This window comes from Aythya fuligula, chromosome 19 (assembly GCF_009819795.1).
Source record: "Aythya fuligula isolate bAytFul2 chromosome 19, bAytFul2.pri, whole genome shotgun sequence".
NCBI classification, from domain to species: Eukaryota; Metazoa; Chordata; class Aves; order Anseriformes; family Anatidae; genus Aythya; species Aythya fuligula.
Genome location: NC_045577.1, coordinates 6,057,381 through 6,075,593, shown reverse-complemented (window position 1 = coordinate 6,075,593; position 18,213 = coordinate 6,057,381). Strand labels below are relative to the sequence as shown.

Sequence of the window (18,213 nt, the reverse complement as noted above, 5' to 3'; positions counted from 1 at the left end):
GTGTTTTTGTTTGTTTGTTTTGTTGTTGTTTTTTCCATTTCTTTCCATGAAGAAATAAATCTGACTGTAGAAAAAAAAACTAGCTAGCACAGCAGCATGTACAGGAGAAATCATTACAGATCAGCTGGGAACATTTCTGCCAAAATGAAATTCAAATGGCAAATGCACAGGCAAAAAAATAAAATAAAATCACTTCTCCTGCCCTTGCCACCTGTTTCAAGAAAGTGCTAATAAAAAAAAAGTGCTTAATCTCTTTTCAAGTTTAACAGTAAAAATTGGAATTTAGGAACAGGTGCATGTTTTGGACAGGATTCGACCTGCCTGGGAAGGTCGGTGCTTCGGAGTCAGCTCAGGCTCTCTCTGCTGCGAGCTTTGAGCTCAAAGCAACTATTCATTGCTGGAAACAGGAGGAGTGCAGAAAGGAAGGGAAACTCCTGGGGGGAAGAGCCAAGCAGGCAGAGGCCAGGAGTGGTGGATCCTAAAAACAAAGCTCTGTCTGGGCCGCTGCCTTGTGCTGGAGCTGTAGGGCAAATGGGATGAAGGAGCTGAGCGTGGCATGGAGCTTGATGCCGCTGCCCCCAAAGCATCCCCATCCCATCTTCCCCAGGGGTCTCCCCAGGCTTCGTGTCCCTCCACTCACGTATTCGTCCTGGTTGGGGTCCTGGGACTGGGGCGAGTCGGGGATGGCAGTGTCGCAGTCGGGGCTGTAGTGCTCGCAGTAATCGTGGGCTGCTCGGGGGTCCGCCACGATCAGGAGCTGCTGGATGTCACCCTGTGAGGAAGAAAACACAGCATCAGGGTGTGCACAGAGCCTGCAGGTGAGAGGATGAAACACCACAGTGAAACAAAAAGCACAAGCCCCAGTGCTGGGCTGCTTCCCCAGCTGCTCGTTAGCCTCAACACTCCTGTTTTTCCCACCCCATCACCTTGTCTCATAAAAGAGATCAGCTCCTCACCAGCTCCTGCCTCACCTCAATTTTCCACCTGCAGCAGTGGCAGATGCAGAGAGATTAGAAGTACACCTGATAATCAGAAACAAAAATAAAATAAAAATAGAGGGAGTTTGCAGAGGCTGCTCGAAAGCCAGGTGCACTGCAAGCTCCCCAGACACCAGGCCTGCACAGCAAACCCTGCACAGCCAAAGGTCAGAGCAGAAATTGCTCTTAAATTTCCTAAAAAATCACGGCACTGTTTATCCATAACACCAAAAACACAGCTTATTCAGTAGACTGTTACATAAGACAAGACCTTACTACTTGGATTTTTAGAGCTGATGCTTTAATTAGGGGGAAAAGCCTGGTTTAATAATAGAAAAATATCGCTGAGGATAAAAAAGGAGCATGACAGCAGAACTGAGAGGACAACTCGGGCACGTAATAGGAACCAGAAGCTCAGACCGGAGCCTGGCCAGAACATCTCAGAGCCCTGTGGAAAACCAAAGGATGTTTTTGAAGCACGAGGCCAGGGCTGCCCTCACGCATACGAGCTGGGCTTGCTCCAGGTGCAGGAACCAGCGGGTCCATGGTGGGGGACAGCCCCCCAGTGGCACAGTGCCACCCGAACACCACCTTCAGACCTCACCAAAACTGTGCTGTTTGCATTTCTGGCAGTGATCTGCAAGGAAAGCAGGTTTGCAAGAGTTCACAGCCTTCATCTCTGGATACTACACCTCCCTGTAGTACCTGCACACCCCTCAAATGCTATGCGAGTTATCCTAAAATTCAGCCGTGGTTTAAGCTTGTTAGCCATTGCTTCCTCCGAATAACCTTTAGAAAATTAACAGAGATGTCTGCAAAGTGGTCTTCAATTACCATTAAATACATACATATATATATATATAAAATTTTTTTTTTAAGTAATTCCATGGAGTTCAGTGTTGTCATTGTTGCTTTGGCTTTTTTTTTCACAGCGTGACCACAAAAAAAGGGGGATGCAGGACAAGGAAAATGGAAAATACGTTTTTGTCTCAAGGACCATCTCCCATTTCCAGCCAGCCCTGGCCACCGCCTGCAGGGTGACCTGCTGAGGGGTTGGGGTTTCTCACCCCACGGAGCATCATCCCAGCCTCCCCACGCAGCTCAGAGCAGCCTGCCCCTTTGGGTGTACCTCCAGAGCATGCCCAACCTGGGCAAGACAATTTGCTTGAAGCTCATGATGTGAATGTCCTTGCAACTGCTATTTCTGAGTGCAGGACCCCAACCATCCCTGCCCTCGCACAGGACCAAGTTAAGCCATTTATGTCCTTCTCCATTAGGCAAAGCTCCCCCATTTGCATGTGTGGAGTATCTGCTGCTGTTGGAATAAGCTGAAATAAAACAGTCGCAGAAGCAGACTCAGTGCTTGTCTCTGAGAGGCAAGGAAGGAAGCCTGAAAGCTTTTTCTTCCTGATAAGCCTGGATTTACACCTCAAGGAGAGCTGATAGCCTGTATCCTATAAGTGACCAGAACTAAACTGGTGTATTCACGAGGAACAGATAAAGCAAGGAAAGGCACGTTGGATAAACACAGCACAAAAGATTAAGCAGGAGAGAATTTGCTACAGCTGAGTTCACTTTTAGTCTCAGCTGACGGCAGCTCCTGAGCTATGCATGGGAAGAAATCCTGGCCCAATCCTGCCCTGCTTCCCAGCAGCAGAACAGGAGCAGCGCATCCTCTGGCAGCTCCTCTGAGTACACAGGACATCGCTGCAAGTCCCAGCACCTCCAGGGTCAGGCTTTGCAGCCACAGCAGACACCCCAAACTCACCCAAAGCAACACACCGAGGGATGGCATCAGCCCAGTAAGCAGGGGAGGAAGAACAAAGCTCCCTCTGCTAGCTCTGGGTTGAGAACTTGAAGTCAGTGTGTATCTGAATAAATCTGGCTTGGAAAGGGTGCCAGGAGAAGGCGTGAGCTGCATCAGACAGCTCCTTCAGAGCTCACCACGCTCCATGAGCATCACCCAACACGATTCCTATTCTCCCACTTCCTTTTCAAACCCCATCGCCCCGCAGAGCAAAGCCCATCCTTCTCTTGTTCCAGCATGCAAAACCAGAAGGAAAACCAGGGCACCAGAATTTGGAAGAATGAGCCCCAGGAAGCATCCGAGCTCAGTGCCCTGCCATGGGTCGAGCAGCTCAACGGTAGGGCAGGAGGAGAGCTCGGGGGCTGCCAGATTCTTCCTCTTGGTTTCATTAACAGCAAGTGCACAGCGCTGGTGGGCATCCCTGTTAACACTCGTAAAAAGCAGACAGGAGTGAAACCTTGTTAGCAAAATTCCCCATCAACTGACCTCATCCCTCAGTGCAAAACAATAAAACGGGCTAATTTAGCCTGTAATAAAAAGCCCCGCTATCTGAGCTGCACAAAAGATGCACAAAGCTCCGCTGTCAAGAGCCCCATTTCTTTGATTTAAAAAGCCGACTTTAAATGGAGCAAGCCGTGCTGGGAGGTTCGCGAGCCTTTTGTGTCCTTTCAAGTGTGTTGCTGCTAATAAATTTCGCCCAGAGATAGCTGCCTCCAGCCCCACTGCTGGCCAAAAGAGGCACGGCCAGCCCCGCTCCACTACAGGTCTATTTGTCTCACTGTTACGGTCTCACAAAGCACCCTGGCCCCTCTCCTTCCTATTTCAGCATCTTTTTTTCTCAGTGAGAGCCGCGATACCGAAGATACCGTTAAGTCACCCCCCCCTTCACGCCACCCCGCAGCAGCCACAGATTTTCCATGAAGCCTTTGCAGAGGAGAGGGCTTCCCGTGACACCGCCTGGCTCCAAGATTTTACCTGCCAGCTTATTTAGGTTTCAAACGAAGAGGTATCTCAGCTGGGGAGCAAGTCAGTAATGCATTGGCATTGCTTTGTAAAAAATCGTGAGCCTCGCAAACTCCAGCCCCCCCCAGCACACCTGGGGCACCTCTGGACACAGATGCCCAAAAAAGCCCGTCCAGGCACGCTGTAATCCAAGACCTGCATCACTTGACCACTTATTACTCCCATAAAAATCTCTTCTTTTGTCTGAAGATAACCCATATTTCATCCGCCAGAAGAGCTACTTTTAAAAAAAGGCAAATAAATCAAACGTTGACCTTTATTCCTAGAACTTCCTGGGAAGAGGCAGAGGCAGAACAGCGCATTTATGAAAACGATGGTGAATTGTGAGGCTTTTTTTTTTGCTCCACCAAACAGATGTAAGTGCTAACTGTCACGGCCAGTATGAATTTGTTTGACATTTATGGTAAAGCCATTTATGCCTGATGACTCATTTGCTTTATGGATTAAGTTCCATCAAGCCAGTTTAACTCAACTCCCCAGCCAGCTCCCAGACACGACTGGAAAAGCTCTTCTGGAGCATTTTTTAACACTTATTCTATATGTGTGCAAAAATGTCACATCACTTCCAATGACATCAACTTCAGTAACTTGGAGAAATTGCTGTGGTTCAACAAAACAAACAGCTGGCGAGGATAATCGGAGTGACTTCATCTGGCATTGGCAGCAGCTCCATAAATACTGGGATTCTTCAGGGCTCCCACTGCAACGCACTGATAATTAACCGGGCTGTTGTTTTAGTGCACCACCACAGAAGTCTTAGGGACACTGCACTATAGAAGAATAACGGCTACTTGATGAGCCTTTTAAAATTCCCACTTCTAAACTGGAAAGCCACAAACCCAGGATGTGTATCTTGAAAAAATCTTAATTATCAGAAGCAATTGGGATGTTACTGAGTCAAACTTGCCACTTTCATAAATGCAAACCCCATCAGATGGCTTAAGAGTGGCAGAAGATCAGCGGGGCCCTACAGTGAAGTGAAAGCTTTGAGATCCCAGCAGCAAGTTTCTAAAAAACCTAATCCCTGTCTCGGAGATGGCCTGCCAGCCTCAGATGTTCCACTTGATAAAAGCTGTCATTAGCACTTGTCCGTGGACAGAGGTTTCCTGCTAAGGATACCACGGCTGCCCCGTGCAGGACTCCATGTGTGCAGAGAAGTGATGGTAGAGAGGTTGGTGACAAAGAGAAACAATAAATGACCCAAAATTCACCATGGCCCCTTGCTGGTACAGCAGGAAACCCAGCTGGACACACGGTGACTGCTCGGTGTCAGTGCATCCTCCGTGGTATTGGCATCACCCAAGGATTTGTCCTTTAAACACAGCTGCTGCAGAGGAGAACCCAAACAGCAGCAATGGGGTCAAGCAAAGCCTCGTCCCCCCTGTTCCTGCATCCTGACCTGCTCTCGCTGGGCGAGCCTGAGTGACTGGCACCCGAAGGGCATCCTCCAGGCCCCCAAAGATGTTGCGCTACAAAATTGGATTGTTAAAGTTTACAAAATTGGAAGCAAGCAGTTGGAGATCTGGCTCAGTAAAAAATAAATAAAATTAAAAAAGGGAAGGGCTCGGTTCGCACACAGCCATGAGTCAGCTGCGAATATTTGGTGGTTTGGATGCAGACAACCCGGATGTTTCCTTCCCCGTCCTGCACAAAGGGGGCTGCAGGAATGGACAGACGGTTTTGCTGCGAGACCTCTGCTATTTCCCCTCCTGGGCTCGAGTCACCACAAGAATGGCTCCCTCCTGGCTTTTGGCACTCAGATAAGAGCCTCTTCTGAGTCCTTTTTAGTAAAAAAACAAGTTCAATTTTGCAGAAAAGGGATAGAAGTTTCACCAAAACCAAGTACAGCTTCAAGTAAAAACCTTTCTCAAGGGCTGATGATAGTTCTTCTTTCTCACTGCAGCTCTGCATTGGAAAGGAGGTACCCCAGGACACCCAGCCCTCACCACGTCCAGCCCAGTTCTGCATCCCCACCTCAAAGAGAAGCTGCTAGCGTTCCCCACGTTAAACTCTGAAAACAAACGATCTACAAACAAGAGCTACAGAAATTATTAACAGCCTGTGTGCCTCCCTCCCTGACCACAGCAACAAGAAAATAAGCCCTTTAGCTCTAAGGTAGTTAACCTGCTTAGGAATTTCAATTTTTCATATTTTGTAGTTCCAAGAGGAGCCCGATTTCCCATCGCAGGGGGATGCAGGGACTTGCTGCTCTCATCAAAAGGGTGGGCAGGGGAACACCAGTGCACGCTCAGGTCAGCCCTCTCCAGGTCGGTTCTTAGAAATGTTTTTTTTCATAGCAAGAGGATGCATCATGGACACAGTTTAGTGGGTGACAGTGGCAGTAGGGTGATGGTTGGACCAGATGATCTTGGAGGGCTTTTCCAACCATAACGATTCTGTGATTTCTTGTGTGCTTGCACAGGCCACAGCACGACACAGCGTTGGTTATGACAGATCTCAGCCTAACACAGCAATACAAATCACAAGCAGCTTAGCAACAGCTCCTTAGCAGAAGACAAGGACAAGCGATTCTCCAAGAGCTCAAAAGCCAGATGGCTTTCCTAATTCTGGAAAGCTCCCCCAAATAAACCGTCACTCTGCCAAAACCCAAATACCAGTCAAGGACCCAAGTCATTAACAGAGGGGGAGACACTACAGGAAGCTTAATTTTTGAGTGGCTACTATTCTTTTCCCCCCGACCTCAGCTCCAATAGCCAGGCAATGTAAATAACGTCCCGAGCTAATGTAAGCACTCCTCAGCCAGCGCCTGCAGCCCCAGGCTCAGCGCCGAGCACCCGCAGCAGTCACCGAAGCAAACGCAGAGCCCGAGCTTGTGCCAAAGTCCATTTTTGCTTAAGTGACAGCGCGGAGCTAATTCCCAAAGACAACATACACAGCATTAATCAGCACTATGGATTATTTACACAACAGTGCTCTACAGGCAACGGACAGAGCCGTCCGCTATTTCGGAGAGTTTCCTACTCGTAATGGGCGAAAGATTTTCTTGCCTTTCCAAATGGCTGAGTTTGTCATGGCCATTAATCATCCCCAATTTCTTCCTGAGACATCCGTGGAATCCTCCCCAAACTCCGGCAGCCCAGAGCCTTTCCCTTTCCCGTCCCATCCCTCTACCAGTAGCCTTCCAGTCACCCTCCCCTCGCCCACCCAACTCCATAGCTCTCACGTCCCACCCATAGAGCATCCCCTGTAGGGACAGTCAACACCCCAAAGAGAATGGGATGAGAAGGATAAAGCCTGGCGATGCTCAAAGAGCCATTTAACAACAGGCAAGAGCCCAAGTCGAGCTCCGGCCTTCCCACGCCAGCACCAATTCATCCCCCGGCACGGCGCCTAATTGAAACCCTCATTCTTTCAGAAGGGATGTCTAATCACCAGCTTAAAGGTCCCAAAAAGCAGCAATTGTACGTAACCTTACTCAACCTTGAGCCCAGCTGCCTGTGAAGGGGCTGTGGTGGTCAGATGGAGCACTACGTGCGCATCGCACGTGCTGTTACCCCGTGGCTTGCCCTATAAGCCAAAAATGAGCATTGCTTCCAGAGTGCGACGTGCCTTCCCCAGCTAAAAGCCAATGCCCAGACCTTGTAGAAGAGTTTTTACCCAAAAATCCACCAAATGGGTGGAAAATCCCAGAGAAGGCAGATTAGCAACCTACCGCTCAACTAAGATCCAGGAATTTAAGGGACATCAGGATTGTTTTCCTCTCCACCCCAAAAAACAGGCAGCTTGGAGAGCAGGGGGCACCGGCAGCATCACAGACAGCACCAAACCCACAAAGCGTTCACTGCAAGGCTCCTGCAGCACCGCAGTGCTCACTGGTTTTGGTTCTGAGGCAGAGAAACCCCGTCCAAACCCAGAGAGCCAGGCTGCCCCAGAGGCACGGCTGCTGGCAGCAGTGGGCTTTTTTCCAGAAAAAAAAAATAAGCTGGAGGTTAAAAAAAATAAAGATGACCACGGCAGCTGAGAGGCTCCCGTAGGAGCATCCCAGGTCGGGAGGCAGCAGCAGCCCCATGCACGTAGCAGGGACACGTCCAGCTTTCCCTTGACTCATGTCTGGTGCCGCGAGCTGCCAGACAGCGGCTGCACCACAAAGCTGACGAGGACTTTTAATAACTCTTAGGGCTAATTGCACCAGGGAGCCAGACCCACCCAGAGGAAGCCGCGCTGAGAAACGGCTCCTCGGATGCTGGCTCTTCTCACGCCCCATGCAGGCGGCCCTACAGCAGCTGCTGCGAGCGTGGTAGCATCACCATCGTGTGCTGAAGTCCTCAGAGAGGGAATATCTGCAGGCTTTGGTTTTTCTCTCCCTTTTCAAGCTCCCTGCCCTCCTGCTAACCCAGGTCCATCTCAGAACCGCTGGGATGGGGTGGCGTGGGCAGGGCGAAGCAGCCGCCAAGCAGTAGGGACTGCAGGAAAGGAAAAGGCAGCCAAGCTGACTTGAAAAAAATAAAGCAAATACAAAGGCTGCTAGAACACCAAAAAAACAAAGACAAAAAAAAAAAGAAAGATATCCTTAAATCAACAGCCACCGCGCCCAGATACTCCGCTCCTTTTGCTATTTTTGTGCGTTTTATGTCTTTTAAACAAACTGCCATCTATTTGCTAGGATTTTTGGGCGTGAAACAAGCAGTTAGGGACACGGAAAGCGCATTGCTATCAAACAGCTTCCTCAAACTGTGCAGCCCCAGCCTGGAAGGAAGGAGGGACGGGGAGAGTGGTGTTACAAAAGGCTGCTTTATACTCACTCCTTCTCTAAAGCCTGGCCAAGCACCGTGGTAACACAGGCAGAAATAATATGAGATGTGTCTGTAGCTATTTCACAAAGAAGGGAAAAATAATAGCAGAGCTCAGGTTTTTAATGGTGAAAAAGAAAAAAAGAAAAGCCCTGACAGTCCCAACCTCTCTCTGCCCCAATAAAGAGGATATTACTCTCAAATTTTATTTTCTTATTGTTAGGTCAGTCTTTATATTTGCAAAGTGAGCGTTTTTCAGCTTTTTCTGGGGTAAATTGTATGTTCTCAGCAGATGTCAGAACAACCCCCCCTCAGCAGATTAGAAACATATGGGAAGAATGAGGAATCCAAACCACACGTTTTTATTAAACTGCATGACTCCTAGTTCAAGTTTCATCACACCGAAGTAAATATTTTCTCCCTGAAGTAGCAGCTGCAGGTTAAGTTATCCATAATAGATATTTCATATATGTCCGTTCATATATGTATGCATAAATGCAGGTGCCCCTATGTGCACATCTCATCATTGCTAAAAAAATCTTGAGATGTCAATGTGAGCCCACAAGGCTAAAGTTGATTTTGCTTTTTTTTTTTTTTTTTTTATTAAATAACCTGCTTGTGAACATGCACTTTTTTTTTTTTTTTTTTTAAAAAAAAAAGCTGCCAAGACTCCAAAAACTTTAGAAGTACCAGATTTAAAGTTGTATATGCAACCCTAAATCTATCACTCCGTATAGACATTTTAACTAATGGTCTAATTACCCTGCAACATAAGACTTTGAGACTTTTCCAGGCTATTTCCACTTCAGTCAGCGTACAAGTGATGAGAAAGCTTTTTCCATCGCCCCCCTGCTTGCCTCTCTAAGCCTGGATCTGCAGCCACTATCACACAACTGTGCTGTGCACCTAAGCACATGCACTTAAAGTAGGTATCTCTGGATGCAGATGTTAAGCCCTGCTGACTTGAAAGAGCTCCTCCACTGATAGAGGAGTTTTCCAGGAAAGATTTGGATACTTGGAAGATGCTGACTTCCTAGGGAATTAGCTTCCACTTGAAGCACGGGGCATGCACCCTGCTAAAGCCAAGCCTGAGGCGTTCCTAGAGGTTTTTCTGGGGACAGGGCTTAATCCTCATCGCCAGCCTCTTCCTGTGAAAGCTGCGACTTGGCAGGCAGGGTTCCTGAGGGGTGTTTGAGGAGCACCTGGGCATTTCCCCGGAGCAGAGAACACGCTGCTTGCTGCAGCACCTAGCATACAACACCCCCAGGGACAGACCTGATCCAGGGAAAAGGCATGGATCCTACCTGGGGGCACCCTGCACCTCTCCGCCAGCCTTGAACCCTGTCCCTAAAGCACTGACCCAGGCCAGAGTGAAGCCAGTTGAGTATGTGCCATTTATCCCCCTTCACCAGTCACCCAAATCAGGCAATAACAATCTTTACAAGACTTCCACCTGCAGCAGATGCAAAGCCAAGCCCCACAACCTGCTCCTGTTCCCCTCCAGTGCCCCCATTTCAGCCCCAGCAGTGCAGGTAGCCAACACCCTCGGTGCCATAGCTCCATGGAGACTTTGGGGCTGGGGGATGAAGAACTGCATCCATCTCCTCCACAAGCAGCCTGGTGTAGCTCTCCTGGCCAGCTGCCACCTCTCTCTTTTAAGAAGCCCTTGCAGGTCTCCTGCAGTTTAACGCCTTCCCGAGGAGAGAAAATTGACGGCAGCCAGAGCCCCTTGGGTTGCTGGGGCTGTCACCAAAGCCCCAACAAGTTCTCGTAGTTTTGGGATAGAAACCTTGCAGTGTGATCCGTTCTAGACCATGGTACAATCCTGGTTGGAAGAAATAAATCCTTTGCTGGCTTCTTTTTTGAGCTGCTGGCTGGGCAAAGGTGTTCTTTCTATTTCTGGGGCAGGGTAAGAAAAAAAAAAATAGAGAAGATAAAAAGCTGACTGCAGAGAGCGCTTCCAAGTTGACTCAGTTTTCTTTGGCTGCCCCAAAACTCCCATAACGTGGTAAATAGCCTGAATCTCTTTTCCCCCTCTCTAGTTTTGACTGAAAAGTAGGAAACCTGATTCTGAGAAGAGCTGGAACGAGGGAGAAGCAGCTTCAGCCTCCCTGTGTGCAGGGCCAGCTTGGCAGAGGGACTTGGCACACGCATGCCATCACCTAGAGAATGTGAGATGTTAAGGTCAGACCTGGTGGAGGTCCTTGGCAGACTTGCTGTGTGTGTACTCCTTGTGTGGGATCTTATACCTTGCCTCCCAGCATCCAGTGCTTGCGTTTCTGCCAGCACAAGGAGCAGAAGTGTCTGTTTTAATAGGGTTTCTACCTAGAGGAAGCGTTTGGAGCACACCTCCTGCATGTACAGCAGAGAAACACCTTCAAAGAAATGACCCAGCCTCCTGGCCACCTCTGGAATTACATCGCTAACAACTACTCATCCTCTTGTGTACACCACAAACCCCGCTGAGTTATTTAACCTGAAGGTTTAAACTCTAACACATGAGGAAGCATTCCCCTCTAATGAATTCGTTAGGACAGCAGAGCATTTTTTTTTTTTTTGGCTGTTTTCCCCTGAAAGCAAGCCACATGTGATCTCTGCGCAGCTACAGGTGTGTCTGTCTATCTCAATAACTCTCCAATCTAATGGCTGATTTCAATCACATCTGACAGAGGAAAAAGGCTCAAGATAATTAAATTCCTATAAACGTCATGGAAACGGGCAGCCAGGTAAAAGAAAGGCATCGTACAAGCTCACTGTCTGAAGGGGGGCTGTGCAGCACGAGCCCACTTCTGATCAGCGATAGGGGCGTTCAGAACAAGACATCTCTGATGTTCCTGCCATAGGAAAAGCTTGAAGCGACCACGAGACAAATTAGAAGGACTGCAGACTTGACTCATCTCACAGCATCTGACGGTCCCAATTGTAGCAGCAACTAGAAAAAGATGAGCTGAAGCACCACAAAATAAGCAGTTCTTGTGTTTCTGCCTATACATAGCAGACACCCTCTCCTCCTCAATTTTCCAGATCCAAGAGGAGTGGAGGAGAAAGCCGAGCATCTCCTGGTCTCAGCTAGCTGGGTCCCCTGGCAGCTCAGAGGGGTGGCACAGGACAGAGCCCAAGGGTTTGTTGGACCTGTCATCAGGCACTGGTCACGTTCAGGCTGGCACTGCCACCGAGGTGACCTCGGCTGAGCCTTCGCTCGGTGATTTATCCATCTGCACAACAGGCTTGTAATCATCACTGGCTCACCAGCAAACACACTAAGAGCAAACCACGGAGCTATTTTTTTCCCCTCCCTCTATCTGACCACACGGCAGCTGGCTGCTCTGTGATTTCTCCTTTCAAACTCTTCATTTGGTAACTTCAAATCAACATGTCACGCTCCGTGCGGACAAATTACACCACTGATCCCTAAAAATAGACGTCCCACAATCACCATGTGCTCCGTTGCCACTGTTTTTACTCCTAGCCCAGACACAACCCTCATGGCAGAGCCACTATGGGGTGTGGGTTTATTCCAGATTACAAACGTTTAGCTATAAATAGCACAAATCTATAGGATAACTTTCAAAGGAACGCTTTAAAAACTGCTCACAAATTGCACCGAGTTCACAGGTATTCTTTTTAATAGCTGCAACCACTGCTCCTCTGCAATATCAACACCAGCTGAGAGTGACTTCATGGCAGTAGATTATTCACAGAATCACAGAATCACAGAATTTCCTAGGTTGGAAGAGACCTCAAGGTCATCGAGTCCAACCTCCAACCTAACGCTAACAGCCCTCCACTAAACCATATCCCTAAGCTCTACATCTAAACGTCTTTTGAAGACTTCCAGGGATGGTGACTCCACCACTTCCCTGGGCAGCCTGTTCCAATGCCTCACAACCCTTTCAGTGAAGAAGTTCTTCCTAACATCTAGCCTAAAACTCCCCTGGCTCAACTTAAACCCATTCCCCCTCGTCCTGTCACCAGGCACGTGGGAGAACAGGCCAACCCCCACCTCGCTACAGCCTCCCTTGAGGTACCTAAAAAGAGCGATAAGGTCGCCCCTGAGCCTCCTCTTCTCCAGGCTGAACAAGCCCAGCTCCCTCAGCCGCTCCTCGTAGGACTTGTTCTCCAGGCCCCTCACCAGCTTCGTCGCCCTTCTCTGCACCCACTCAAGCACCTCCATGTCCTTCTTGTAGCGAGGGGCCCAAAACTGAACACAGTACTCGAGGTGCGGCCTCACCAGAGCTGAGTACAGGGGGACGATCACCTCCCTAGCCCTGCTGGTCACGCTGTTCCTAATACAAGCCAGGATGCCGTTGGCCTTCTTGGCCACCTGAGCACACTGCTGGCTCATATTCATATTCGAGAGATGGGATCTCATTTTAACACATCTATACAGAATTCAGACATTTGTTTTTGAAGTCAGTAGCTATTCCAAACTGCTCACAAAATAATGCATGAGTAAGTGCACAGCACAAGTTTCTCAAGCAGTTCCTCCCAGCGGTTTTCAAACAGGAGCCGATTTGGCTGAGGCGCGCTGCAGCCTTGTTCCCTAATTGGAGCATCAAGTCAGATTACGCTCCTGAACACTTTCAAGCAGCAAATTGGACGATTCAAAAAATTTCTCTCAATAGTCACAAAACTTCACGGTGCATCGGCAGGGCTCGGAGCCCACCAAAACCAACTGCTGGGACAAACTGGGATGCAACTGGAACCGGGGAAGTTTGGCTTCATGTCAGGGACTGCTGCAAGAAATGAGAGATTTTCATGAACGCTGCCTCTGTGGTGCTCGAGGCTGGGTGCAGGTTGGCACTGCCAGGATGGCAGCCCCACAGGCAACATCCCCCAGAACTGGCAATCCAGGCCACTGGAGAAGTGACAGCTGACAGCCTGCGCATTGTGGGAGGCATTTCCATCACGGGAGGACAGTGCCAGCCTGGCCTTCCACTGTCCAGCATGGAAATTAAGGGGAGAAGGGGAGAAAAAAAAAAAAGAAAAGGAAAAGACCAGGCCAGGCCTCTGAGAAATGAATAGGGCAAAATGAATGGATGCCATTGTCTGTCATGATCTGCCAGCCCTTTAAACAGCCCTTAATAAAGCTGAGAGATGAAACAATCAGCAGTTTTGCAATAACACCCTCATTTTGAAACCCGTGTATTCCAGATAAGTCTTTCTGAAGCGTACGTGTTCAGGCTCAGGGGGACTGCATTTTGCTTGGAGGATGACCTTTGGTGAGAGAGACCCATGCACACCGTTCTCATGTGCTGCTGGATTACCTTAACCCATGCTTACTGGATCTAAAAGCATGACTCCACATGCCCATAAAGCCAGTTTTTAAGCTTAAAAAGTGGATCAGGACCCCTGAAAGAAACTCAAGCTCCCCATGTCCCTTGCCCTGCATGGCTCCTCGAGCACTTCACCCCCCTCTCCTGCCAACCCACCCACCCTCCAGGTCCCATTTCCATTCTCCAGATCCCATTTCTCATCACGCATGGGTCCCTCCCTCACAGCAGGCACCCTCATGCCCCAGCTGATGTCCCTGTCCCCCGCAGCCTGAGGGGTCAGCACTGGGCAGTGCCCTTTGATCCAAGCTACATTTCTGCATGCAGCCTCTGAAAACTCCACTTAAACCCAAATTAGAGAGAGAAGAGGCCGCCGAAGGCTGCCCAGCCTTCAAATTTCTTCTTGTGGTCTCGCAGCCCTGACCACATACTCAAGCTCCCTATTTTCTTTCCCGTTCCATTTCATGCTGCATTTCCCCCATCCAACTCCATCTCCTGATGTCACCGGGTTACCAAGTGCTGATCCCGCTGTTCCAACTTTCCCCTCTCCATCCAACCCAAATAATCCACTAATAACCGAGCGAGGGGCTGGCTTTTTCCTATAGAAGTTATTTTTCAATGACATATGTGTGAACCATAAGGGATAGTTTAAAAACAGATTCTCCCTCATTACAGGCTGCAGCCCGGCACATCGCGGCGCTGCTCTTTTGTGTCTTCTCCCCCCCTCCCCGTGCTGAGCGGTGCTGTTTCCTGGCTCCGGTTTCACATTGATTTATTTCCCTTTCGTCTATGGAAAATGAGGAATGGGATCAGCTCCTGCTTGCTGCGCCGCCCACACCAAGCTGGATATGCGAGCGTTGCGCGGGGCACTCGCACGGTGGAAAATGTGTCGTGGAGGAGCAGAGCTGCTGGCCCGAGCTACGTGTTTGAGAAGTCGCTGTTGGAGCCACAATGAGCTGGAGTAGGGGTAGTTGCTTCATTTCTGCTTAGCCCTACCTGAGCAGGGTGGCAGTATTGCCCTGGGAGGTGCTGAGCCCAGGATCTGCACCCAGGATCACCTCCGCTTTGTCTCCATCCCTACCCACGGTGGGAGAGGCAAAGGGAAGGTGGCGAAGAGTCTGCACCTTGGTTGAGAACAAAAAGAGTCAAAAGACCAAGCCATAGTCACCAGCAAGCACCCAGTCAGGGCCATCCACGAAGGTCCAAGCGCACAGGACTTTTGGCAGCTCCACTGCACAATTCTCAACTTTGCTACAGGGGCAGAAAGAGCAACCAGGTGCAGCCCCTTGACGCTCCTTCCTGGATTTCCCATCCTCTCCCCTCCCCACTCCGACTGCTTCCAAGCTCCAGCACAAAACCCCAGGCAAGCTCCAAAGCTTTGGAAAGCTCCAGCTTCCCCTGGGCTCACTTCCATCACCGAAGGGGGGCTTTGCTTCCAGCAGCACATCAGGGCTTCCTGCTCCCATCCCACACCAGCTGGAGCTCTTCTGAGCACGGAGGTACCTGAGCTGCACGCCCCTTGCTTCCATCCCTTTTTTTTTCCCCCCCTCATACTTGGATTAACCTGGAAGCTGAGCTGCCATTCTCAGCTCTGCCAAAGGGTTTTCCATTCACACACTGCCACAACCCCAAGATCCACCCTGGGGTTTTAGCCGAGCCCTCCGCACCGAGGTGGCTCAGGATCAAGGGTTTTGTGTACACAGAGGCTTTTAATCAGGACTTGGAATGTTTTCTGCCCCAGGAGGTAAATACAGAATCCAGGTTTTATGGATTAAAGGGAATGGGGGGAAAATAGACCTGGTTGCCAAAGCTATCTCAGGATGTAAGTGGGATTACGCACTTAGCCGTGGGGATATCTGCTGACACACTCAGAATTCAACTTAACACCAAATTTTGGTTGGGAAAGTGTTCTGCATTTGGCAAGCAGCGATCACCAAACCATGGAGCAGGGAGGGCAGGATGCATCTGCTGGGACCACCCCAGAAGGAAATGTCGGTGCAGGTTCCTATTGCTGCTTCCCAACATTTCTGCACATTTGGGCATTACAGCAATGTCTAGGAAAGTAATGCTTAGGAAAGAGCTGAAAATGGGTAGTGGAGCTAACACGCACAGGTCTGTGCAATACCTCTTGTCCATACACCATTCCTCCTCCCTCTTTCCCCAGAAGACTCAATTACTTGTCCTTCCTCAGCTGTTCATGCACCTCTTCTCCATATTCCCAACCTTTGGCAATTATGTTTGAACAGTGTTGACTGCCCTCAAGAGATGTTTTTTTCTCCTGCAAGAGACCCTCTTTGCAGCATCTCCCATCCCAAAAAGCCTCGTGCTGAAACAATCTTGCTCAGCTCCCGTAACAAAGTTCTTTGCCACTACCCAAGCTTTTCACCCCAAGAGCTGGGTTTGGGCACCCTATGGCCCGAAGAGCAGATGTGAAGCTCAGCCCAGGAATGTGGTTATCCGAACAAACCCTGTTACAGACCAGGAGTGGACGCGGCATGCCAAGCGTGGCCAGCAGTAGCTGAGCATCACAGCTCGCATCTCAGTATTCCAAGCAGCAAGCTGGAAAAGGGTAAACATCATTTGCAGATAAAATTTGCTTATGCGAGGCATCAAAGCCCCAGGAAAACCTTCCTGTGTTTGCAGACATTCCAGAGCAGAGAACAGTGCATGAATGTAATATTCACCACCAATTCTCTCGTCTCCCCACACATTTCACTCCAGTGGCCAGAGCACTGTTTGTTCAAACAGGCCTGACCTCCTGAACCGGGGCCAGCATGCGGCTACGTGTGGAGAACAATGAGCCCACGGTGAGAGACTTTTTTCCGTGTTCTTGGAGGGAATAGAAAACACACACACACACAAATACACAGACCCCATCCAATATTCTGCACAACTCATTAGGAATACCCTCTTCCAGCTCCCGTCCCCGGGGTGATGTATTTATTGCGAACATATACATTCGATCCCGCTTGGCTCTGTCGAAGTAAGTAGTACACCTGCACACTGGGGATGTCTGGAGTGGGCTAGGATTTTCCTCTGGGCTTTGGCACGCAGCCCAGACTGCCTCAAAAAAAAAAATAAAATAAAATAAAAAGGCCTCACCATGTGTAAGGAACATGTGTTTCATTTGTTCGTACCTCAATGACAAGGGAATGGGTTGAACGCAAAGTCAGCTAATAGAAGCTTCTAGTTAGGACGGGCTCATCTACGCTGGGTTTACTATGTAAAAATCTGACTTAGAGAAGTCACAGATATAAAGCAGGGTCCTGCAAGGCGGGACAACAGCAATCAAGTCCCAAATTACAAAGAAACCTCATTTTGAGCAGTGCCAGGTCACCCAGGACACAAGCCCGCTGCCTGCCTGCCCTGCACACCAGAGCTCAGTGCCCATGGCCCTGCTCCTCAGTGCAGGGGCTCATCCCCAAGCTTGGCTCAGTCAAGCCCGTGCTTCCTATAACAATTTGCTGCAACCATGCAAATCGGGCTTTTTGTATGTGGAAGGAAATGCGCTCCCATCCAACAGGCTTCTGCTCCAGAAATTTGCTTTTATGCAAATAAAACTAATTGGTGTGACCTCCCACACACAGAACGAGGTTTCCAAATTAGCAGGAAAGGGGAAACATGCCCTGATTCGGGCTGGTGGCACAGCCACTGCTCTTGCTGCTCTCGGTAATCGCTTTTACATATTGCGCAGCAGCGCTGCCAGTAAAGCTCAGCTGGAAACTTCTCCCCAATAGCACAACTATTTGGCTTCTCCCCCTCGCTCAAGCTGCAGAAAGTAATCTCTCCCAAACTCCCCAATGCATCCCGGTTGCTCTCTTCTCCAGCACCTCGCACACACCGGGTCCCTTCGCAGCGCCTCCTCTGCTCCCCGAGCCCCGTCCCCCTGCCTGCTCCCAGGGGACGTCCTTGTCCACAACGCCACCATACGCCTTGGCATGTCGTCACCGGAGGGGAGCAGGTTTCCAGCATTACCTCACCCTGTCTGGGCTCTGCAACCAGCCCTCTACACCTCAGAGTTTCCATGGAAGAAACCAAGCCCCCTTTCTCCTCCCTCCCGCTATCCAGCAGGGGAAGGGAGCTGCAGCCGAAGCCATGGGCTGGAGGAGTAATGACAGCGCACCAAGCTGCATCCATCACGTGTAACAGGCCTGCCTCTGGTGCTGCCTGCCAGTATTTGAGCACAAAACACTGCCAAGTGAGTGCCAGGAACAGCCAGACAGCTCTGTTCCCCAAACCCCACAATCCCTGCAGTGGATGGACTACTCTGAAGGATGGGCTTCGCCTTCAAGAGGCCTCTCAGCTTTCCGTGTCAGCTGTTTGAACTGGTCACTGCTCCCTGCAGGAGGTTCTTTAGGCCAGGGAAACTTGGGCAACAGCCT

The 18,213-nt window shown here is 49.7% G+C and overlaps 1 protein-coding gene across 2 annotated transcripts in view; it reads right to left on the bottom strand.

The window, feature by feature from the left end:
* The window catches only part of COL5A1 (collagen type V alpha 1 chain), a 148,453-nt gene that overhangs the window by 81,331 nt on the left and 48,909 nt on the right, over positions 1-18,213 (bottom strand). For both annotated transcript variants that reach the window (XM_032200398.1, XM_032200399.1), the window contains exon 5: positions 641-772. In XM_032200398.1, the coding sequence (XP_032056289.1) occupies positions 641-772 (132 nt within the window). The remainder of the gene's footprint in view (positions 1-640; positions 773-18,213) is intronic.